Below are 26,276 nucleotides of genomic sequence, written 5' to 3' on the forward strand. Positions count from 1 at the left end.
ACGACGACGGACGCGGAGCCGCAGACGACGCCTACCGACGCGTAGGGCTACTGCTACGTAAAACTTTCCGGATCCAGTCTGACAACTGGGGTTATTCTAAGGTAAGGAATCTAACACTAACCTGTTTCTTTCAGGTACGCTCCAGTGAATCCCATAAGGACCTGTCATAACGGCCCAGCAGAGCTGCAGCATTAGACACCTGAAGAGAAGACGCTGCAGAGCCATAAGCCTTCCTTCCCCAAGAATCCTGTGCTCTGCTCTCATTATCCAGAGGAGATGAGGAGGAAGACGCAACTGTGTGTGTCTTCTTCGCTGCTGCAATAATGACAGAGTCCGGTGGTGGATCCGGTTTGAGAAAAAGAGGATCTGATGCAGCCAGTTTATATTTCTTCAGGATCCAAGCTGGAGCTGCTGATGGAGTGAGGAAGATGTCCATTACCGGATCAATTATACCAGAGACCAAAGGAAGCAATGGCCTAGTCACATACCTTTCTTGGTGGGTCTCGAAAATGATGGATGTGGGGGTCTGAAGAGCTGACATGGCTATGCTCAGCTTTTGAGTTCCTCTAGAGAGAACATCCTGAAAGATGTTCATATCATTGATTGGTGACACCCTAGAAGGAGGACTATCCGTAAGGGTAGGTGAGTAATCCCTTTTGGATGAGTGCGAAGAGGACAACCAAGATGATGTTGGCAGCCTCTTGCGATGACCCTGAATCAACCTGCGTTCAGGGGACCTGCCTCTGTGTTCTCTGGTTTGAGTGGTGGCGGACCTGTCCACTTTCTGCACATGACGTTGCAACCGTAATCTGTGCAGTGGACTGGTATAGTCAGTAGGCCGCTGGGCGTGACCGGAGGGTTCTTTCTGGCAATGATGGAGAGGTTAGAGGCATCTGGGCAAAAGATGGATTGAAGGAGATCGCTGTCTCCTTGGATACCTTGGAGGTGAACTTAGAGGCTCAGGCAAATGAGCAGAAAAGCTGTGTGACGACGCAATCGTCTGGGGTGAGCCCCGAATAGAATGCTAGGACTCTCTGCTGCTTCTGGAGCGTGATCAGCATCTTGATGAGCGATGTGACGTCGATGGGGAGTACATAGAGGTCGACCGGCTCTGAGTCACCATCACTGGTGAGTCCCTAGAACCTGATCGTCTTCGAAGTCGACCTCTCAGTGTGCTTTGATGTTGTATGGTGCAACGTCGAACGTCTGGAGCCCATGGACCTCGCCTTCGACGATGAGCGTGCAGGAGACCTCAACGAAGAACAGGTGGATGGAGAAATCCTTCTCGACGTCGATCTCTCTCTTAACGCTGAACGTCTACTGGAAGTCAGTGGAGTCGAGATCGGAGCACTTCTCGTCGTCAAAGGAGTCCGCCGCCTCTACGAAGAACAACGTTTGGTGTATTTTACTCTTGGTCTCGACATCAAATCCCTCGCCATCGGCGAAGATCGAGCCTTCGACGTCCAACGTTGCTTGGACGACGACGGAGGCGATGAGTGCCTGGCCTCAGGTGATGAGGCGTCGGGTTAACGATGGCGGAGGATCCGATGTACCTGTGTGCTTCATCGACAACCGGTGTTCTATCGACGGCAAGCCCGCCGTCGATGGTCTTCTCGGCGACGTTTTTGTTGCTGATGAAGGAATTTGAGGTGCCGAGCCCGACCCAGATGTAGAGCAGACTGGAACCTAACTTCTAGATGGAGTGGTGGCTCTCTCTTTCCTCTTCTTCATCGGAGATCTGCCTCTTGAAGGAGATTTCCCCTTTTCAGCCAGCCCATAGAGGCAAATCCTTTCCCTATCCTTAAGAGTTTTTTAGGACAGCAGCTGGCAATGCTGACAGGTCTGGGGATTATGATCAGAAGGAAGGCAGAGAATACAGACAGGATGGGAGTCTGTTTTAGCCTTCTTCTTGCCACAGGCAGGGCAAGATTCAAAAAGAGAGGGCATTTTTGACTGAAAAATATTGCTCAACTCTCTTAAAAATAGTAGGGATATACTCCAACAACAAAAAGACATTGAAGTAAAAAGCTTTTGGCAAAAAAATGTGAAGTATTTTCTGACAGAAATCAGAAAAAAGGTAGAGCTGAAGTAACCAGGGTCCTGACAGAAGGAGCAGGAAAGAACAACTGACCTAACTGTCACCCCTGAGGCATGATGGGAAGCTAGGGGTCATGGCTGCCTTGAAGGCACGGTGCCAGTTTATTCTGTGTGTTTCTGTGTTTCTGTGTTTCTGCTTTTCAGCTTTCTACACTGTTTCTGCAATGCAGCCTATGTGCTGACAATGTTTTTTCATTCTTCCTTGCAAGATTGTGATTTCTGCTGTATATTAAAGCAGTTTTCAAATGCTTTCTTTCTCCCTGCTTTATTGGAATGTATTTATATAAAACGGAATTTCTTACAACATTGCTCAGCATTGCTATGGAAGGCTGCATTGTGTGTGTTTTTATATATATATTTATATTCCACCAATTGGCCCCAAGGAGAGCGTGCTCTTTCACACCGGGTGCTGGTTGCGGGGATGGACTAGTCCCCGTATTCTGTACTCCACCAATTTCTTTTTCACACGGAAGAGAACCGCACACCAAGGATTAGCGATAAATCTATTTATTGCAAGAGTGCAATTGTCATCCCCCAACCACCACCAACGCGTTTCAACCCCCACGGGTCTTGCTCACGGTACCGTGAGCAAGACCCGTGGGGGTTGAAACGCGTTGGTGGTGGTTGAGTGATAATTGCACTCTTGCAATACATAGATTTATCGCTAATCCTTGGTGTGCGGTTCTCTTCCGTGTGAAGAAGAATTTGGTGGAATATATGTATGCGTCAACGTTCATGCCAATCATGCCGCGGGATGCCATTGACATTTTCAGTGATGTGGTTGTAAATGATCTCAAGAAACTGAATAGAGAATTGGTAAATAAAAAACCCAACAGGAGTCATAAGGAAATACAGTATACCAAATTGAGGAAGAAAATCAAGGATAACAAGAGTATCATTGTCAAAAACGCAGACAAAGGCGGAAATATTGTCCTATGGCCAAGAGACCTCTACATAAACGAGGCTAATAAACACTTGGATGATGCATTGTGTTACAAGAAAGTCATGTTCAATGAATTAAATAAAGTCAAGGAATTGGTTTTTAAAGAGTTAGCCCAGTGGAAACGGATGGGCTTGATCAGTAAGGAAGAATATAACTTCTTGAAAGTGGACCATCCTATCACCCCCACGCTATATTTTATACCAAAGGTACATAAACAAGCAATTCCAGTAAATGGAAGACCGATTATATCAGCACAAGGAGGTGTAATGGAACCAATTTCCTAATAAGTTGACTTTTTTATCAGAGATTATGTGGAGAACCTGGATTCATATATAAAGGACACAGGACATCTTTTGAACAAATTGAATGAGCTAGTCTGGAATGATTCATATTGTTTAATTGTGATGGATATTTGTGCTCTATACACATGAGATTTATCCAATCGTAACATCAAATTTTATGAACACAGCAAAATGATACTTCACATGATTAGATTATGCTTGTACAATAACTTTTTCCTATTTAATACCTCTGTATATCAACAACTCCGGGGTGTGGCCATGGGGGCATGCTTCTTCCCCAGTTTTGCATGTTTACATGTAGGCTGGTGGGAGGAGCATGTCCTGAGGCGCATCCTGTTGGAATCCTTTCCTGACAAGGTCATTGCCTGGTGGCACTTTATTGACGATGTCTGTGTAGTTTGGCAGGGCTCTGTTGAATCTGCCCAGGCATTTGTGGATACAATCAATATCAACGATATGAATTTGAGTTTCACGGCGAACATCAATAGGGAGAAAGTAGAATTTCTCGATGTAGAGATTTATATTAATAACAACATGATCAATACCAAGCTCCATAGAAAAGTTACGGCTGGAAATTCCATTCTCCACGCCAGCAGCACCCACCCTAGACATCTAATCAAAAGTATACCCTACGGGGAATTTTTAAGGATTAAGCGTATCTGTAGTAACAGCAATGACTTAAAAATATGTTTAGATGAATCCATGCAAAGGTTCTTAGCAAGAGGTTATAAGATAGAGGACCTCAAGAAATCTTTACTCAAACTTGATACCATTGATACCATTCACAACTCACATGAGGTACAATCGGATGTTTCTAGCAATCCCAATGTGTCAAGTCTTCAACGGAAGGCCCTGTCAGATTAATAACGACATATAACAGTCATCACAAACGTGTTAGACAAATTATAACTAAAAGTAGGCCGATTTTAAAATCGGACATGATGTTAACTATGGAAATAGATGACTCTCCTAGTATAACCTATAGGAGAGCTCCATCTATGAGGGATGCCTTAGACAGAACAATGCCTGAGACTGTGACTAAATCCTCCACTAAAAGTGACTGGCTAACTAAGAAAAAAGGTTTTGTGAAATGTAGCTCATGTCAAGCCTGTAAATTTGGTATCAACACTAGGGAGGTCCAGGATGCATTTTCAAATGAGTTGTTTAAACTTAATCGTCTGTTCAACTGTAAAACTGAGTTTGCGGTTTACGTTTTAGAATGTACCTGCAAATTAAAATATATAGGCAGTACCAAGCTACCTGTATCTACACGTATTTTACAACATCTACGTGCTATTGTTAATTCAGACTCCAGCTACCCTGTTGCCCGTCATTTTAAACTTGTACATAATAACGATCTCAAAGATTTAACTGATTTTGTTTTAGATGCGGTGCCTAAACAAATAAGGGGAGGCAACAGGGACAAACAATTGCGTCAGCTGGAAAGTAGATACATTATGCAGTTTGACACTAAGATGCCTAATGGTTTAAATACAGGGGAAGACCTATATACCTTCTTATAACCATCTGAATTGCTATGTAATTACAGTCATTAGAGTTTGATCAGTACACGTCCACTGGGATCAGTGGGCGTATTATGAATTGTCTGATTTTTTGTAGTGAGATTTTATGAGATGAATTTTGATAAATTTATATAATGATTTCTGTTTTATCTTGTGGTTTTTATGCACGTTGTATCGCGATGGTTCAATTTTCGGCCCATTTTTACTGTATTTTAACTGGTTTTACTGGTTTTTATTCGGTGTCTGTGGGTGGAGGGTTAACTATATGTGATTGATGTGTGTAATAAACAACAAGATGGATATATATTAACTGTTTCAGAGATGGATGAATTTCTTAACATTGTATTATTTATTTATTTATTTTCGCTCTAGCACGTGGCACTTTAAATAACAGTTGAATCAATAACGTGAACCCTTGTAATTAAATTGTCAATATGAAGGTATGACGGCAAAAAAAATTTGTAGGGAATTTAATAGTATATACAATTTTCCCTTTTTTCTTAATTTGGGTTGCATACGATTCTTTAATGTGCTCTTAATTGACTGTTTGTTTATCATATTTAAGATTTATCATATTATTTAATTTTCAATTTTTCACTGGTTTCTGATTTTGCACTATAATGTTATGTTAATGTTAAGCCGAACTTTTTGAGCGCACGGCTACCCCAAAAGGGTGTCCCGGCGCTTTAGCAAAGAGGCCCAGAGAGACAGGAAACCAAAGGCAAACCTACTACAGTCACAGCGGATTACTTGGTAAAGAGCAAAGTCTTCAACTCCTTCCTGAAAGCCAGGAGGTTGTTCGCTTTCCGAAGGGAAAGTGGGAGCTCGTTCCACAAGCAGGCAGTCACGTGTTGGAAGGAACGACCTCCCATCCGAACACGTTTGACCACCGGCACCTCCATTTTAGCCAGGTCCGCCGACCGCAGCGACCTCCGCGGCACATAGAAAGCAATACGCTTCCTCAGATAGTTAGGGCCAATCGCATGGAGGGCTTTAAATGCCAGAGTGAGGAGTTTAAATCTGATTCTCCCCAAAATTGGCAGCCAGTGCAGCCTAGCCAGGAGCGCAGAGGCGCTAGCTCTCCTGGGCAGCCCATAGATGGCTCTGGCTGCCGAATTCTGGACAATCTGCAGTCTGGATAACAGATACTTAGGTAGGCCTGCAAAGAGTGCATTAGCATAGTCCAGGCGGGATCCCACAAGCGCCTGGACTATATTCCTACGATACTGCAGTGAGAGCAGAGGAAGGAATTTCCTAAGCATCTTGAGGATGCTGAAACATTTCCCTGCTAATCCCAGAATGTGTGGACGGAAGGATAGATCATCGTCAAACACCACTCCGAGATTTTTTACCTGAGAAGATGGTTTCTCTGGGGGGAACATGTCCTGGGGCCACCATGTCTTCCAGCCCGGATCAGGGGCACAGCCGAAAAAGAGCAGCTCAGATTTGTCTGAGTTGCATTTCAGGCTGTGCCGCTGAAACCACGCAAAGACTGCGCTCAGACAGTCCTTGATTCTGCTGCCGTTGAAGGCCTCTCCCTTCCTGCAGGTGAACAAGAGCTGGGTGTCATCAGCGTATGAGATGACCCGGGCCCCAAACGCCTCCGCTACCTCCGCTAGAGGGGCCATGTATATGTTGAAGATGGTGGGGCTCAGGATGGAACCTTGAGGCACCCCCACCTCCAGCGAAGGCATTTCGGCCGAGAACGGCGGAGCCCAGATCCCCTGCCGGCGGTCGGCAAGAAAGGATTGAAACCAGTCCAGCACCGTCCCTCGCAGACCAATCTCCCTGAGTCTTGAGAGAAGACCTGCGTGTGGGACGGTGTTGAACGCCGCCGATAGGTCCAACATGACTAACATAGCCTTTCCCCCATGATCGAGCGTCTCCCTGATGGCGTCGGTAACCTCTACCAGAGCCGTCTCCGTGCTGTAATTCGCACGAAAGCCGGACTGGGAGTCATGCAGCAGTTCGTTGTTCTCAATAAAGGTGGTCAGAGTATGCTGAACATGTTTCTCCAACACCTTCGCCAGAGCAGGGAGGAGGGAGATTGGTCTATAGTTAGCACATTGCAGGGGGTCGAGCAGAGGCTTCTTAATCAGCGGCAGAATGAGTGCGTGTTTCCATTGTCGTGGAACCACCCCTGAACTCAATGATAGATTAAGCAGGGGGTTCAGCAAGCTGTTCAACGCTGAGGCCACCTTGCCCAAGCATTTCGCCGGACAAGCATCCAGAGGCGAGCCAGATTGCAGCCGGGATAACAGCTCAAGCGATGTCTCACAGGACAGCTGGGGAAAGACAGATAGTAAAGGCCCAGATTCAGCCTGTGAGGGAGCTACGTAGGTCGACTTATCCCCTAACACAGCGTCAGCCGTTCGGGAATCCACAGATGGAAAAGTGTCCTGAATCTTTAAGATTTTAGTCACAAAAAAGTCGGCGAGCTGTTTGATCCATTCTTCCGTGTGTGAATGGACCGGGGTCCCTACTACAGGATTGACAAACTCCTTCACAATCCTAAAGAGTTCCCGGCTCGTATTATCGGCTTTGTCAATTCTCTGCTCAAGATAGTTCTTTTTAGCTGCGGCAATCTGTTTATAGTATGACTTTATCGCGTCGCGGTATTTCGTTTTCTCCACAAGATCGTACTTGCACCGCCACCGCCTTTCCAACTTTTTGCAGTCTTGTCGCATTGTACGTAAAGTAGAAGAGAACCAAGGAGCAGAATTAAGATGAGGTGCTGTTCTAGCAGGCTTCAATGGGGCCAGCTCCTCGAATCTTGCCTGCATCCAGTTCTGGACCAGGATTAGGTCGGCTTCCAGAACCCCTGTCAGTTGACACGGGTATTGGCAGAGAGCATCGGAGAGCATATCTGCTGTCACTAGGTGGAAGGCTCTAGATTGCCGGGACCCTTCCTTCAAAGCCCTTTGGCTAAGCTTAGATTCAAACACTAAGGCAAAGTTTATCAGATAATGATCTGACCAGAGGACCGGGAGTGGAGGGGACACCTCAATAGGCTTGGAGGAAAAGATCACATCTAATGTGTGGCCTTTCACGTGAGTGGGGTTGTGGATAAAAGGGGCTAGCCCTAACATCGCCGTGATATCACGGAGTTTGGTAGCTTCAGCATCGGTTAGACAGTCCATGTGCAAATTTAAGTCGCCTAATAACAAGCAATGCGCAGAACGCATGCAAGGTACTGATAAGGCCGACTGTAGGTCCTCGAAAAAGGACCCGATGGGTCCAGGGGGTCTATAGAGGAGAATTCCGGTACAGGTCTGGGACGCCGATAGATGGAATGTAAAACCTAAGGCTTCACATCCGGCAATGTTGTCCACCGCAAAGGAGGAGCAATCAAAGACCTTGTCCACTATCAGAGCCACCCCACCGCCTCTTCCCTCAGTTCTATCCCTCCGTAAGATGGAATAGTTAGGAGGGACAGCACAGGCAATGTCGGGTTCCGAGCCCACTCCCAGCCAAGTCTCAGTTAGGAATAAGCAAGAGATCTTGGAGTACGCGAGAAGATCCCATATGTCCGAGGTATGACGGGGAAGGGACCTAGTGTTAAGCAACGCGCAATGACAATACTGAGGAGGGGTAGATGGACCACGAGTAGATGATAATGTGGGGAGCCAGTTACACACGGGGCAACCCTTGCCTAGACGACGACCGCCGGGGAAAAGAGACAGACAGTCAGAGCGAGGGGGGCGCAGAGCATACAAGGAAGCAGCGCTATACGAAATCATCTTAGAGCTGCGGGTAGTCAACCTCTAACCCGGCAGACAACAGGAGCCGAGGACCAGAGTCCGACCTCGTCCGCCTCCGAGACGCGGACGAGCGCAGACGGGCAGGACTCTGGCACGACTCAGGCGCAGGGAAGGCGCTCCGCTGCGCGTTACCGCTGCGCGAAACCAGCGAGCATTAAATAGCGTCGTCTCGGCGTCCCAGGTGACCTGGACGCTCAAAGATGGCGCTCGCGCTTCCTCCCAAAGCAAGATGGCGCTGAAACCCACAGAAACCCACAACCTCCCGGTAACCCGGACCCGCCAAACAGCGGTGGTGATTCCTGAATTACGGTGCAAGGTAGGGGCCAGGAGCGCTTTTAAAAACAGGGGGGAAGGCAAAAAGTAAAACAAACAGACCCATTCCACACACAAATTTATAGGAAAACATGACATATATTTTCCATCATGCTCATTGGTATAGGAGTACAATTGGAGAGTCTGGGCACTGGCCCTCGTTGTCTTATTATGAATTATGATGTTTATACATATGATACAAAGGCACTGACCTATGTTCTTTGATGTGACATGTATATATTTTATAAAATAATATATTCATGTTTGTTTGTATAACATTTCATTAGATATACGTTGATTGATATAGTCTGTTTTCCATACCCATGAATATGGAGGGGAGGAGCATAGTATGCTGTGGATAGGTACTTAAGCACTTTGGGGTCATGACATGTCATGTGTGTATATATATATATATATATATATATATATATATATATAAATCCAAAGAGCACCTCTGTGGGGTATCCCTCGTCTCGTGGGGGTGGCGCGCTGCCGGTGAGGTAACCGGTAACAATATGAATCCAAAACGGCGTGCCAGGCGCGCACTCAGGTACAAAAATCCACACCAGACAGCAGGTTAGTCAACTTGAGTAGGGTTTATTCACGCCATAAGCCCTACGTGACGCGTTTCGCACTCCATGAGTGCTTGTTCACGTGAACAAGCATTCATGGAGTGCGAAACGCGTCACGTAGGGCTTATGGCGTGAATAAACCCTACTCAAGTTGACTAACCTGCTGTCTGGTGTGGATTTTTGTACCTGAGTGCGCGCCTGGCACGCCGTTTTGGATTCATATATATATATATATATATATATATATAGCTACATATATGGTTCCACATATATGTTTCCGGGGTCCCGCGCATGGTGTGTAATATTCATATGCTTATGACTATTGATGAGGATCCCCTAGAAGAGAAGTATTCTATTCTAAAGCAGGAGACAAGAAAAAAGCCTGCCCTGCACTATAATAATTTTGCTACCACCTCTGCCGGTCCTCAACAACCTGGCATATAACAGTAATCACTCATCTAAATATGGGGCATGCGCTTGGCATGTCTTCCTGAAACCTGGCTCCTGCATGCGCATGATTTTCATGGGTGCTGAGGTGCAGGTCAAAAACACTACAGCATGCTATAGAGACTTCAAGGCAGTAGCTCACATTAGCCACAGCTGTGCAGAGGAGGTTTCAATGCTACGAGTCTGTGACATCCTGCATTTTAATAAATCACTGCAACCACATAGCTAAGATAGGTTATCTAGAAATTGTAATAGTAATTTCCACTAGCAGGTATAACTACCACATCAAAGTAAAGAATCACTTCACAACTAGCACCCAATTATGCCACAGAGGAGAAGTGGTGTAGTGATTTATTTCCTGATTTTAGCATGAGAAGATCTGGAATATAATTCTGATTTTACCACTCATCTATAATATGTGATCCTGGTCAAAACCCTTTTTCTCCTCACCATCAGTTTAAAGTCTGCTGAAACAGGTTAAAAGCTGGGGATTACAAAACATATTATTAGCAAGCTTTTAGAATAGCCTTTCCTCACTGGGGAGCCTGTGAGTGGATTCAGGGGGTTCAGGACCTTGGTTTGAATCTTTCATTTTTTATACCCGTTTTAGACGCTCGAGCTGCAAGGTGCTGGCTACCAGTCACGCCCCCCCTTGCATGGAGGGATATTTAAAGCGGTGAAAAGTGCGTCAGCACTGCTTGCACGCATACGGCGTGCCTAAGGCAAGCCCACATGAGCCTGTATCGCGTAGAGCGCCAGTCCCCTTGCCAGTTATTGTTAGGACCTCCTTTCTCTTCCCTATGCCTCTAACATGACCTGTCAGGGATGTGATGTTCAAATAATGAACCCTGAGACACAAATCAATACGCCTTTGTACACAGACAGTTTTAGAATGCAGAAACAATGCTTCACAGTACAAGAGTGGAAATGGAGCAAGGAGTGTAGCAGGGATGAAAAAGAAAAATATAAACAATGTATGGATAATTACAAGTCCTTATTGTCTAAAGAAAAATCAGCTTATTTCACACATACAATTTAATCTGCCAAAAAGTATGGACAATATTTATTTCAAGTCTCTTCTGTTTCAAGTAAAAATCAGCTAAGCAGCAGCCTGACCTTTTGCAACACTCTTGCCAGATTCTTCCTCGATAAAGTAGAACAGATATATATCAAGTTTGATCAAAATGAAAACATAATCCATGAAGGAATAAATCAGCCTGATTCAGACCATGGACAGGCTACTTTCACAGAATTCATGGCAATTACTATTAACCAAGTAATGATGCAAATTCAAGCTGCTAAGTCAGGCTTTCCTATGGGCCCATGTCCCCCTGCAGTGACCAAATTAGCTCCAGTGATCACAGCTACTCATCTTACCAGAAAAATCAGCTTATTTCACACATACAATTTAATCTGCCAAAAAGTATGGACAATATTTATTTCAAGTCTCTTCTGTTTCAAGTAAAAATCAGCTAAGCAGCAGCCTGACCTTTTGCAACACTCTTGCCAGATTCTTCCTCGATATAGTAGAAGAGATATATATCAAGTTTGATCAAAATGAAAACATTATCCATGAAGGAATAAATCAGCCTGATTCAGACCATGGACAGGCTACTTTCACAGAATTCATGGCAATTACTATTAACCAAGTAATGATGCAAATTCAAGCTGCTAAGTCAGGCTTCCCTATGGGCCCATGTCCCCCTGCAGTGACCAAATTAGCTCCAGTGATCACAGCTACTCATCTTACCAGTATCTTCAATTCTATATTGAAGACAGAAAACTTTCCCAAGTAATGGAAGTTAGCTTCTATACTTCCTCTAATAAAAAAAGCCTAGCCTGAATCAGATGCACCATAACAGATCTCGTCCTATCTCTCACCTTCCGCCACCCACAAAGACTGGAGAAAAGGCTATGAATCACCAGCTTGCACATTTTATACAGAGCAACGAAATGGCCCTGATTAAAGCAAACTGAGGAGATAAGGGCCACTATGGACAAGGGAGGATTGTGGTTCTTGTCTTACTCGATGCATCGGTAGCCTTTGATACAGTCGATCACAATTTATTGATTGACTGTCTCTGAGCTATAGGGATCGAGGGGGCTGAACTTGCCCTGTTAAGATCTTTTCTCTCAGGGCAAAAGAAAACAGTGGCCCTGGATCAATTTGTTTCTGATTCTTTCTCTCTACCTTGTGAGGTCCCAAAGGGATCCTCACTTAGTCTAACATTGTTTAACGTTGAAGTGACGTTGTTGAGGATACACAAATTGTGGTATCTTTGTCAACCAATGATAATAGTGCAGGTGTGAGATTTCATCACTGCATGTTGGCCATCAGCAACTGGATGAACAGAAATTGTCTAATACTTCATTCTGGGAAGACAGTGGTTATCATCTTGTTGGCCAGAGGAACTAGGAACGCTGCCTACTCCTGTTAGTAAGGCCAGTAATCTAGGAGTTGTAATGGATAACAAACTCCCCTTTGGTGAGCAGGTGAATGCAGACATCCCGTACTCTTTCTACATTCTGAGGATGCTAAAAGAATCCTCCCCTACAATTCCACGGAAGCACAAAAAACTCTGGTAACAGCCCTGGTCAAATTAAAGATTGTTTACTGCAATGGCTTGTATCTAAACATGCAGCACCAACATCTGAACAAATTACTAACTCTGCCAAATTGCTTAAAGGGGTCCCCAAATTTAAATCTGCTTTGTGCGCCTTTTACCATTTGCATTGGCTCCCCATCAGGCAACGAATCAGATTTAAGTCTCTGGGCACAGCTTACAAATCCCTACATGATGCTGGTCCAGACTACTTGAAACAGAGTTTCAGGTGGCATGAACCAAACAGAAACCTGTGCCGCTTTGGAGCCAAGAAACTCGTCCCTAGGTTTAAATTCCTAACTGGGGAGGAAGAAGCTTTTTACATGTACTACCAAAGCATGAAACAAATTACCCCCTCACATTAGAGCCATGCCCAAACTGTTATCTTTTAGGAAGGAATTAAAATCTTCGCTTTTCTCTAATTGATACTGTTCTGAGCCCATTCAACAGAGCCAGCACCAAGACACCTCCGATTAATCGTGCACCCTAAAAGTTACTTTAACATAACATAAAAATCATGGAATAGGTTATTGGGAAATGTAGCTATTTAAAATTCACAAACGAAAGTATTACCTATGCGTATGGTGGCTTTTCCTTTCAGACCACTACGAAGAATAATTGTTCTTCTCCTTTGTTTGACCTTCGAAGTATCTTTAGTAGATGGAGATTTTAACCACTTGTACTAGAAGGAAACAGATCACTTTTGTGAAACATTTGCAATACATAAACTATATACACAGATATCAAATGGTTTACTATCAGATTAAAAGCCTAAAAATTACAAATACCACACTTTTTTGATTTTAAGACATAGAATCAATGCCACGGCAAGTCCAAACAAACAGTACACTGTGATGTTTCTGTATGCACAGAGCGAAGAAGCCTAGTCGAGTATTCTTGTTCTGTTGCCACTTAGGTCGATAGAAGCGTGAATAATCAGTACATGGGGGTACCATTTACAAAGTGCAGGAAGAAAAAATATTTAAAATTAATTAAAAAATGCTATTCAAAAACGCCTTAAAACACCTTTGTCACTTAAGAGAAAGCAACTATTTTTCGGCAGCTGGAACAATGAACAAAGGCTTTGAGAAGTGAAAAGAATCAATGTGAAAAGTGTGCTAACTGCATCCAGCATGCTGAATTGAGTGGGAGTACATTGTGAATGACAATTTAACTGACCAATAAATGAAGCAAACTTTCCAAAGGCTCTTCTGAACAGGTATTTTGTATGGAATTCTGGGGCAAACAGAGTATGGAAGGGCAGCTACAGTAGTCTCAAAGGCCTGATCAAAAAAGGAAAAAAAAGAAAATTCATCCTAACCTAATCATGGCCCCTACAGGCTTGCAATTAAAAAACATTGGCAGACCTTTATGCTTTTCAGGTCTATCATATGCAGCGCGCAAGCTTTGGAGTGACCTCTTGGAATCTCTCCGGGCTTTTGTGGAAACTCGTGCATGTTTTGCATTGTTTCCAATGAGCCTTCGTGCATATATGGTGTTTACCTTGCGGGAGTGAGCAGCAGTGCCATCTGTTTGCAATTATAACACTGCTCGCTCCCGTAAGGTAAACGCTGCGCATCGCTTTAACTTTCGCTGTTGCGTGGCCGCGCTTGTCTTTCAGCGCTTGTTTTAAGTTGTCGTGTGTTTCTGTTTGCACTTCAGGAGCTGTGCATGATGTGAGCCATTACAATGCCTTACTGAAAGTTTACATTCAGAATGAGCACAGATTCTCGCCCACCGACTTCTTGGCAAAAAAAGAAGCCGCTAATGTTGTTCCAAATCGGGTTTTTATTCACACAATCATTTCTGCACGGCGCATCATGTCGTACTGTGCTGTGAAAGGAGCTCATGCAGCCCGCAAAGGGGAAACGCCCGCCTCTGTGTTGCAGCCTGTCAATCTGACAACCATGCTAGTTTACAGGAGTGTGCATTGGTGTGGGGGAAATCCTGTATAATACAATTTCGCATAAATCTATTGTCATTTTCATTATGAGCCACTTTAAAGCTGTGACTAATGAGCACAGGCAAGATTTTCAGAACCATGCACTCTTCGAGGGCAGTGTTTACCCACACGTCCATGGTTTCAGATGCGATGCTCGTAAACAAAGCGGTTAGGGAATGGCTAGGCCGTTGAGATCCCGCTCACGCACGGTGCGCTCTGCCTCCACGTCCTCGCGTGCGCAAGGTCCCTGGCCAGGGAGACGCCAGACATTTTGAGGCTTGTTGCTTTGAAGTGCTGCTGATACGGACGGCAGTGTAATGAATTCCCTTTGGCACCACGCATGTGTAGCAGTACATTTTGATTCCACAGAAGGTGTAAAATAGTTATATGTTTACCTGTGACTCGAGTTACAGAGATTTATTAGATGCGCAAGTGTGCAAGAAGCTATAAGTCTTGCAATTGTGGCTTAATAGAGACCCTGAAGAGGTGAAACGGGGAAGTTACGTGCGCAGAGCGGACTTCTGCGACTGTGGCAACTCTGCAAAGTGTCCAGAACTTATGCTTTGTAAACACTATTTTTAATTCGTAGATGTGAGCATTCAAAAAATGTGTCAGAGAAGGGATCATGCAAATGAGAAAAGCTACGCAGTGGCACCTTTGTGAGGATTCCCAAAATTTTGGAAAATATTTTTCATGGTTATCTGTCCTTCTAAACTCGCACTTAAACGAGGTATAGTGGGGCCCCATTGCACCCTCATTGCACAGGAGAAGTGTAGGAAAGGAAGATTTTTCATGGAAAATATTGGACAAGAAAAAGGAAAACAATCGAAGTTATTTTACAGACTCTTGCATTGCATGAAGTTGCTATTTTTATTTCGCGCCAACTAGCTTAGTTACATTACGTGACTTGTACAGAATTGCAGGTTTTTGAACCGAAGCCAGGTCTTGTTTTGAAACGTCCTGTTAACTCGCACTCACCCTCCCTTCCTCCCATCCTTTTTTTTTCAACACCCAGCCGATTAGCAAAGCCAATCACTTGTAAAATAAATGTTATGAATGCCCAGCTTTTCCCCTTTTCTGTTTCCCGTTTGCCTTTGTTTGTCTGTGTATTTGTCTGCTACTTATCTTTTGGCAATCTTCTTTTTCCCCCATTTTGTTTCTATTTTCTCTCATGGAGTTCTTCCTGAACTATGCTCTGCGTCTTGTTTCTCTGTGCATTTGTCTGCTTCTTTTTTATTTGTTGTTCTATGTACTGTGCCTCACGACTTTACTTTCTGGCTTCTCCTCTTGTATCCTTCTTGTTTTTCAGTAGCAGGAAGTCCACTCCTTTTGTCATAAACTCAAACACGTTTGGGCCGCAAGTCACTTGAGGCTATTTAATCCTCTCCCCTGCATACAATACCAGAGTAAATATTCACAATACTTGTTGAGCAGCTCATCTGTGCTCAGTGACTCTGAGCTTCTCATAACTAAATCCCCGAGAATTGTAACAAACAATGCTAATGTTGCTTATGCACACATTCTGGCTAACTTCTTTGTGGTCCTGACAAAAGATTATTATCTCGGTTTATAGATTGTACTTGACAACAATTACCACTGATACCACGTAATTCTGCTCTCGCTTCCTTTCTTTAACTTTATGACCCTGGCTTTAGTTTCTATATTTTCAGTATCCAATGATGCAATTGCCAGTGAATCTACCTTTCGGCATGTACATTATCTACATAGGGTTTTGCTAAATATGTGCTATTACCACTATTGTGTGATTACAACACTACAGTTGTGATGTAAGGTTTAAGTCGGAATTTCATTTTTACGTCTCATGCAGATATTTTATTTATGAACAGTTGGCTTAGAGGCTGCTTGTTACTTACCATTGGTTGGTTCCATTGCGACTCATTTTCTTGTTTCTTATTGGTGAGTTGCTATAGGTTTTCCTCCTCTTCATGTGTTTGTCCCACCCTTAGAGCATGGACGCATTACTTATGTCCTTCCACTGCTCACTTTTGAAGCATTACTTTTTCATTTTTTTCTTTTAAATACTCTACAAAAGTGCATTTGTTTTCAAGATGTCTCTCTCGTGTACTGCTCTTCTCCTCTTACCCGCACTCTGTGATGCTCTTTTGCTTGTGTGCTTGCCTCCAGGCTCTTCATTATTGTGCTCATCAATATGTCCTTCTCATACAGCAGCTACATTGCTCTACAAAATACCTCAAAAACATTGCCAATATCTCGGACTAAACACTTATAAACTCCCAAAGGCGAGACATATTGGCTAATGCCAATGCCGTCTTTCAATTGCGCAATGCATTTTGTTATTAACATTGTTTGTGAAGGAGACAAGATTAAATCATGACCCAACTAATAGTGACGAGGGCCCGAGTGACTGACTTTTTGGTGTTAGTTGGGATCCATCTGAAGATTCTGCAGAGCACGCAAAGTGTGTTGAAGCAGGAGGAAGCGACTGTGTTGACTCGTCATTTCATGGTCAGTTGGCAGTTGAGGAGGATGCCCAGGTTGCGTGTCTGCATGGTCGGTCGGTGTGGGTGTGAGTCCGAGCTCTCCAGGCCACCAGCTGTGGTCCCATCCGGAGATGTTCTCTTCGTAGATCAATACTTCAGTTTTGTCAGGAGTTGAGTTAGAGGCAGTTGTCTCTCATCCATTCGGATAAATTGGTCATGGCGTTGAAAAAGTTGGTTTTGGCGTTGGAGGGCTCCTCGGTGAGGGAGAGGATCAGTTAAGTGTCATCTGCGTGAAAGATTACGTTGAGTCCGTGGGATCTGACTATGTCTGCGAGGGAGGTCAGGTAGATATTGAACAGGGTGGAGCTGAGGGATGATCCTGGTGGTACACCACATATAATGTTTATGGGTGCAGAGGTGGAGGGAGGCAGTCGGATGCTCTGTGTGCATTCTGTGAGGAAGGAGGCGACCTACTTGAGGGTGTCTTGCTGTATGCCGGTGTTGTGGAGTCTGTTGATGAGGGTGTTGTGGGAGACGATGTTGATCAGGGTCACAGTTTCTCCAAGGTCGAGGAGAGTTCTGATGTCATCTGTGGCAGCAATCAGCGCAGTCTAAGTGCTGTGGTTGGCAAGGAATCCTGATTGAGAGGCGCCAAGTATGTGGTTTTGTCCAGGAAATTGGTGAGCTGCTGGTTGAGGTCTTTCTCGAGAACTTTGGCCGGGTAGGGGAGCAGGGAAAACAGACGGTAATTTCTGAGATCGTTAGAGTCAGTGGAGGCTTTCTTTAGGAGGGGTCTGATGTCTGTCTGTTTCCATCTGTCCAGGAAGGTTGCTGTGGAGAAGGAGGTGTTGAAGATGCTGGCGAGTTGTGTGCTGATTGGGCTCATTGCAAGGGTGTAGAGGTGGTAGGGGCAGGAGTTGGTGGACGCCTTGGAGTGGATGGAAGACATGATGGCAGAGGTGGTCTGGGTGGTGAACAGCGACTAGGTGGGGATGGTTTGGCTGGTGTTTGTTGGTTGGTTGGGATCATTGGGGTCGAGGGTTGGATATTGAATTGTTGTAGATGTCGGTGGTCTTGCTGTGGAAGTAGTTTGAGAGGGTATCGGAGAGTTCTTGGAAGGGATGGATGTTATTCTCTATGGCTGTCGGGTTGGAGAATTCCTTGACTATTTTGAAGAGTTTTTTGTGGGATTGGCTGAGCAGTCGAAGCAGGTGGTGATGGCTGCTTTCTTGACTTCTTTGATGTGCAGGTGATAGATGCTGAGGACTGTTTTGTGAGCTGCTCGGTCGGAGGGGTTCTTGGTGGTGCACCATCGTTTCTCCAGTTGGTGGCAGTTGCACTTCGTGGTCCTGAGTTCTGGGGTATACCAGCTGGCATGTTTGGGGATCTTCTCAGATTTTGAAGGTTTCTGTGGGTCTACTGTCAGCGAGGTTCTGGATGGCCTGGTTGAAGTATGTTGATATCTCATGTTCGGAGGTGGTGAGGACCGGTTAGTTTCAATGGCAAAACAGGTCCTCCCAGCAGAAAGGGCCAAATAAGCATTATCACATTGCAATTCTCAACTCCAAGTGCTCTGTAAGAGGGAGTAACCAACACCAAAACCCTTGCCTTGCCTACTAGAGTAATCTGTGATATTCCATAGTACAAAATACGTGACAACAGCATTTAGCAAAAGGTATTGGAAATCAGTCCATAAAGGCATATTGCCTTTGTCATAACTATTAATAATAAACACATCAAACCGATTTAGACTACCGCCTTTTCCATTGGCTAGTCAACTTAATTAATGCAAGACTACTGAATTCTACATAAGCTTTCCCACAAGGCAACACTCAGGGATACAATCAGATAATTATCCACATCTATACAAATGTACAATTGTCTAAACAATATTTAAACCCCCCAAAGAGGGTTAGCAAGGATCATTGAAGAGCAATTCTTCCAAGTGTAGGGTTTCCCAGAGAGGTAAACCAGAAGAGGAAATCAACACCAAAACCCTTGCCTACTGCAGTGATAAGTGAGATGAATGAAACACAATACCTGACTCCAGGGTTTAACACAGCATTACAAATCCACACTTAAAGGCCTATTTGCTTTAACATATTTTGTTCACAATAATTGTTTAAATTTTTATTGATACCGATCTCTTACGAGATCAACAATTCAACGGTTACACGGCTCCGCTCGCCCCCATCGTCAGAATCAACGTCTACATGGCTCCGCTCACCCCCATCTTCAGAACCTACGCACTCAACATTGTGTCATACGCATTCAACACCTAACTCACCCTCTCCTTATCCAACGAACCCAACACCGCCAGACACAACATTCGAGAAGGCATGGAAGCCGTCGCCAAATGGATGAAAAACAGCTGCCTACACCTAAACACCAACAAAATGGAAGTGCTCATTATGGGCCTAAACTCAGACGCCTGGAACGACACCCGGTGGCTCCCCGCCTTCGGACGCTCTCCCAGCCCCACTGACCACGCACACAACCTGGGAATCATCCTGGACTCAGAGCCAGATCAACTCTGTCTCGTCCTCCTGCTTCCACACCCTCCGCTTCCTACGTAAGACCTTCAAATGGATCCCCCTCGAACACAGAAAGACCGTCACTCACGCCCTGGTCAAGAGCAGGCTCGACTACGGCAACGCACTCTATGCCAGAATAAACAAAAACATCACCTGCAAGCTACAGAACATCCAAAACGCTGCCGCAAGACTGGTCCTTAACCTGCAAAGACACTGACACATCTTCCAGCACCTGCGCACCCTCCACTGGCTCCCCATCGAAGCTAGAGTCACCTTCAAGATGCTAACCCACGCTCGCAAGGCCCTCCACGACACCGGACCAGCATACCTGAACAGCCGACTCAAATTCCACGCACCCCAAAGGACCCTACGATCAGCCCAGCTCTCCTACGCCGTGGTCCCCCACACCAGAAAGACCAGATCGGAAGGCTTCTCCTTCCGTGCAGCCAGAGCCATGGAACGACCTTCCACTCCACCTCAGATAACATCGCTCCCCATCCTCGCAAGAAACCTCAAAACCTGGCTCTTCGACAGACCCCCTCCTTGATTGACTGGAACCTGCGAACCCCACACCCCCCAGCGCCTTGAGACCCTTATGGGTGAGTAGTTGCGCTTAACACCTGATTTGATTTTAACAATTGTACATAATTCCGTTTGTAAACATAAAATATTTGAAAGCTTAGTATATAAAACACATTTAAAACAAAAATAGAACACATTTCATAAATTTGTACAATTTATAGCAAAAAAAGCAATTAAATAGGTGGAGGAGGAAAGGTTATTTCTGAAAACTATAGGTTTTATAAAACAGTTTCAAGCCTTGTTTGAACATAATCATAAGATATGTGCTAGGTCCTGGTTTCTGTGATTGCATTTATCACATACCCTACTATCATCGTCAAGGTTATTTCAGTGTCTTGTAAAAATCTTTAAAGGAAGTAGCCCTAAGTGCAACATGGTGATACATCTCCTAATATTATGTTCCAAGTTAAAACTTGTAATTTGTTATGGGGACTTAAACTTGATTGTAGAAGTGATAGAGTTGTAATGAGATAATTGCAGGCAATATGCCTTGTCAAGGTTGAAACAAAACGGGGTGTCACATTTTTCAGAAAGTTCTTCAGGTGTGCTGGAGACCAGAATTGAAGAATGGCTTCAGTACAGAAAGTATTGTAGAGCAGTCTTGAGATTTGTTTGAAATGTAGATCATGCTTTTTCCCTGAATTAAAGCTTTCGTATCTCATTAAGGCCCTAAGAGAGACGCCTTCTGCATGTAGATATTTGAAAGCCCATCTGATTATATTTGCTAAGGATATTGAGAATGCACTTACAATGGCAAATTCCAAACGAAGGATCTATACTGGGACGGGTTTTCTTAACATTCACTTACGTAAAAATGTGCCTTCACTAATATTCAAGATGTTCCATCTGACTAAAAGAATATACTCTGTGGCATAGGTTATAGTTGGGGAAATTTTGGCACTATATATTTCAAAAAGTGCTTGAAAATGCCTCTTGACTGATTAATTGTAAAATGTCCTTATGGCATAAATGTGTGAATCTGCTTTTTGGTTCATCTGGTGAAGATGAGAATGAACTTCTAAGATTTGAGAAAAGTCTCGCCCGAGAAAGGTATAGGCATTTATCACCTCGATTTTAGTGCCATCTAGTTGCCAATTATAGTGGATGTGGTGTTCCCTACCCCTAAATGGAACTACCTTTGTTTTGAAAATATTCACCTTTAGGAAAATTGTTTCTGTATATTTAGTAAGTAAGTCTATATTTCTCAGTAAGTCCAGCGGGGTAAGATCGAAAATGACTACGTCATCGGCGTACATTAACGCATATATTTTTTCATAGGCTACTTTTGGAGTAAAATTATTTACATTTAAAAAGATCTCTGGAAGATCGCTTATATATCGAGAACAGAAGGGGGGTTAGAAGGAAGCCCTGCCATCATCCACAGGAGCACCATCCGTCTCACGACCAGCACCGACAACTCCCTGACCACCGCCGAACACCTGCATTTCCAGATCCACACCAACCCGAACACCACCCTCAGAGGCACCCTGATCTACCGACCCCCTGGACCACGCACACAATTCAGCGAGGACATCGCCGACTTCGTCAGCCCACATGCCCTCCCCTCCGCTGACTACATCCTCCTGGGAGACCTCAACTTCCATCTGGAGAACAACAACGACCGCAACACCAGCACCCTGCTCGACAACCTCACCAACCTGGGACTCAAGCAACTGGTGTCCACCCCCACCCACCTCGCCGGACACACACTCGACGCTGTCTTCTCATCCAGCAAGGACATCAACTTCAGCCACACCACAGAGCTTCAATGGACGGACCACAGCTGCGTCCACTTCACCTTCAAGAAAACAACGACCCACCACCACCAGCAACAGACCGCCCGCAGAAGCTGGAACAAGATCACAGCAGACCAGCTCGCCACCTCCCTGAGCCAGCACCCTCCTGCCAGCTCAGCGAACCCCAGCCAGGCCGCCGACAACCTCACGAAGTGGATCAGCAACTGCGCGGACGAACTCGCCCCACTGAGGACCCCGCCCAGCAGACCCGGCAGCAAGAAAGCCCCATGGTTCACCGACGAACTCAAGAGCTCCAAGAAGAACTGCCGAGCCCTCGAGAAAGTCTGGAGAAGGGAACCGACACCGGACAACAGGACCTCCTTCAAACTTGCCACCCGGAAACACCACCGGCTGATCCGCGCCGCCAAGAAAACAGCATTCAAGGACCGGTTGGACAACAACGCACACAACTGCAAGGAACTCTTCAACATCGTCAAAGAGCTTTCCAACCCCAGCGCAGGAAACAACGACATCACCCCATCGCAAGACCTCTGCAACTCCCTGGCTTCATACTTCCACAACAAGATCACGGACATACACAACAGCTTCAACAACCAACCAACGCACACCATGACCGAACAACCACCCCCCACCACCACCCTCCGCGCCTGGACCCCGATCAGCACCGAAGACACCATCCGCACGATGAACTCCATCCACTCCGGATCACCGACCGACCCCTGCCCTCACCACGTCTTCAACAAAGCCGACGCTGTCATCGCACCCCACCTGCGAGACATCATCAACACATCCCTCGACACCACCATCTTCCCCGAGAGCTGGAAACACGCCGAACTCAGCGCCCTACTCAAGAAACCAACAGCGGACCCCACCGACCTCAAGAATTACCGCCCCATCTCGCTCCTCCCGTTTCCAGCCAAAGTCATCGAGAAGACCGTCAACAAGCAGATGGCCGCTTTCCTCGAGACGAACGGATCCCTCGACCCCTCACAGTCCGGCTTCCGAGCCAACCACAGCACCGAGACCGCCCTCATCGCCGCCACCGACGACATCCGAGCCCTGATGGACAATGGAGAAACAGCGGCCCTCATCCTCCTAGACCTCTCCGCGGCATTCGACACGGTCTGCCACCGCACCCTAGTACGGCGCCTCAGCAACGTCGGAATCCAGGACAAGGCGCTGGAGTGGATCACCTCCTTCCTCGACGGGAGAACACAGAGAGTCCGCCTACCACCGTACAAGTCAGAGGCCACCGAAGTCATCTGCGGCGTCCCCCAAGGATCATCTCTGAGCCCCACCCTCTTCAACGTCTACATGAGCCCCCTCGCGGCCATCGTACGCAAACACAACCTCAGCATAATCTCCTACGCCGACGACACCCAGCTGATCCTCTCCCTGACCAACGACCCCGCCGCCGCCAGAGCCAACCTGCACGAAGGGATGAAAGAGGTAGCCGAGTGGATGACGACCAGCCGCCTGAAACTGAACTCGGACAAGACGGAGGTCCTCATCCTGGGCTCCTCTCCCTCCGCCTGGGACGACTCCTGGTGGCCTCCCGCCCTGGGCACCGCACCCAAACCGACAGACCATGCACGCAACCTGGGCTTCATCCTGGACTCCTCCCTCTCCATGACCAGGCAAGTCAACAACGTCTCCTCGGCATGCTTCAACATCCTACGCATGCTACGGAAGATCTTCTGGTGGATCCCCACCGAGACCAGGAAGACCGTCACCCAGGCCCTCGTCACCAGCCGACTGGACTACGGCAACGGCCTCTACGCCGGGACCACCGCCAAGCTCCAGAAGAGACTCCAGCGGATCCAGAACGCCTCAGCCAGACTCATCCTCGACATCCCACGAACCAGCCACATCTCCGGACATCTGCGAGACCTTCACTGGCTCCCCGTCAACAAAAGAATCACCTTCCGCCTCCTCACCCACGCACACAAAGCCCTACACGACCAAGGCCCGAGCTACCTCAACAGCCGAGTCAACTTCTACGCTCCCAAACGCCACCTCCGATCAGCCAACCACGCCCTCGCCGCCGTCCCCCGCATCCGAAGAGCGACTACAGGAGGAAGGTCCTTCTCCCACCTGGCCGCCAAGACCTGGAACTCCCTCCCGACCGACCTGCGCCTGACCCAAGACCACCTCTCCTTCAGGAAGAAGCTGAAGACCTGGCTGTTCGAGCAGTAGCGGCTCCCCCCCCCCCCAGCGCCTTGAGACCCCACGGGTATGTAGCGCGCTTTATAAGTGTCACTGATTGATTGATTGCTTTAGACCAATATGCGTTGATATCTTGTGGGTCAGGCCTTTGCCAGCTCCCGTCTGAACTTTACACTAAGTTGAAGTGTAAAGAGCTACTATCAACCCCAATAGTGAATCCGAGATCCCTATTTTCTTTAGTTTCCTCCAAAGAGTTGGTCTATCAACTCTATCGCAAGCTGTCAATAAATCAACAAAAAGACTATATACTATTTGAGATTTAGATAGTACATACTCATCAATGATAGAGTTTAAAAAACCTTTGTTGTCAATCACAGAGTGATTAGGACGAAAACCTGCTTGAAACTTAGAAAAAGCCCAGTCCCTTTAATGCTCGAGGATACTTGCTGCAACTATTTTCCCTGAAGCACCCAAATGTGCAATTTATCTATAGTTTCCAGGGTTAAGTTGAGTGCCCTTTTTAGGTCTCGGCCTGGCAAAAAGCAGTGCATGCGCTGCTCAGCCATGCAGAGGACCTTTTGGAATCAATACGATTCCAGTGTGCACGCGGGGAGACAAACAAGACAAAAGATGTGCACGCGGGTATTGGCTACTATACTGGCGGCGTGATACTCTGTGGACTTTTTTTTCTCGCCGCCCTGTAAACAGCCGTTCAAGTCCCATGACGGGCCGCAAAAGGCAGCCGCGTGTTTATTTTTGCATCGAGCTTTCACTTAAAGTGAAAGCACAAAGCAATTATAAACAAGCGGCTGACTTTAAGAGCTTGTTTGCATGAGGGAGGTGGGTACCAGATTGGTTTTGTGAGCGTTAAATAGAAGAAGGCGCTTGGCAGCCAGAGAGAGGCAGGTGGAGCGGCGAGAGGAGCATGAGGTAAGTCACAGCTTTCACTCTCTCCTTCTGTACCCTCTTGATACTGTCCGGGCCAAGAGCAACATTTTATGTACTCAAGGCCACGTGCGGCACACACTCCACCCAGAGATTTATGAGGCAGTGTGTACTGGCACGACCTTGACTCAGGAGTAAAACGCGGGAGGCCTCTTGGGCGACTTTATTTTAAGCCCGTAGCCCAGGTGTGGTGCTTTCTGGGAGTTGTAGTTTCACTTCAAACAAATTACTGTGGGTTCTGAAAGGAAAAACCCAGAATTCGGGAAAGGTTGCCATCTGTACCCACAGTGTCAGGGCACCATGTTTGCAGGCCTCGGATTTTGAGGTCACTGCATTCTGGGATATGTAGTCATGTTTGACATCAATTCAACTAGCCCACCTGTTACCTATGATTTGCAAGGGCAAAGTTCACAACCGGAAACGTGTGTTGACAACAGAGTGGAAGGTGGCAACCCTCCGACATGCTGCCTTAGAACTATATGGCTGGACCACTGGAATTAGGTGGCAATGGAGGCCCAAATGATGTGGCGGGGTTGACTGACCTAAGCAGAAATAAAAGGTAAATTATGCGATGGGATGCAGTGCATTGTGTGACTGTATAATTTCACTATTTTGTCATTTTGACACAGGTTAAAGCTGTCTGAGCGAAGGTTTCAATTCATCAACGTTTCTACAAGAAAAGGGTTACTAACTGGGGCAACTCTTTTCTGATGCGTTCAGCATCTGTAAAGGGGGTTAACTTGTTTCTTTTTATCTGCGCCACCGCTTTTGGCTTCTTCCTTCTGACAAAAAATGTCCCCCTAGTTAGCAGCAGTTAACACCCTAATATACAGGGAAAGGCTGCTAAAAAGGGCGCAAGTTAGCTTTTTTGCAAAGGGTATTCGTGCGTGTGTGGTGTGAGTGTTCATGTTTTTTTTATTTGTTTTTAATTCAGTTTCAGCTAGAAACGTTTGATTAAATCTGCAAATGACGTAATAGCAGATTATTTCTTCAATCCGTAATTATGCTGAAAACACTGCGCCGCAGGATTGCACAGTCCAGTGACCCTGGTTATAGATAAACCTAAGCATGAGTAGCAAGTACACCCACCCTGCACCCAGAGGTGTCTCGCTGTGGCAAGCACAGACAACCCTGCACCCAGAGGTGTCCCGTTGTATGAAGCACACACACCACCCTGCACCCAGAGGTGTCCAGTTGTATGCAGTACACACACCTCCCTGCACTGCACCCAGAGGTGTCCTGTTAAATGAAGCGAACACACAAACACCACCCTTGCACCCAGAGGAATCCAGATGTGGCAAGCACACACCACCCTGCACCAAGAGATG

The 26,276-nt window shown here is 46.0% G+C and overlaps 1 protein-coding gene across 1 annotated transcript in view; it reads right to left on the reverse strand.

Annotated features, from left to right (window-relative positions):
• The window catches only part of CEP78 (centrosomal protein 78), a 479,433-nt gene that overhangs the window by 301,956 nt on the left and 151,201 nt on the right, over positions 1 to 26,276 (reverse strand). The window contains exon 9 of the mRNA XM_086961339.1: positions 13,134 to 13,242. Coding sequence (XP_086817465.1) covers positions 13,134 to 13,242 — 109 coding nt within the window. The remainder of the gene's footprint in view (positions 1 to 13,133; positions 13,243 to 26,276) is intronic.

This window comes from Lissotriton vulgaris, chromosome 3_1 (genome assembly GCF_964263255.1).
Source record: "Lissotriton vulgaris chromosome 3_1, aLisVul1.2, whole genome shotgun sequence".
Classification (NCBI taxonomy): Eukaryota; Metazoa; Chordata; class Amphibia; order Caudata; family Salamandridae; genus Lissotriton; species Lissotriton vulgaris.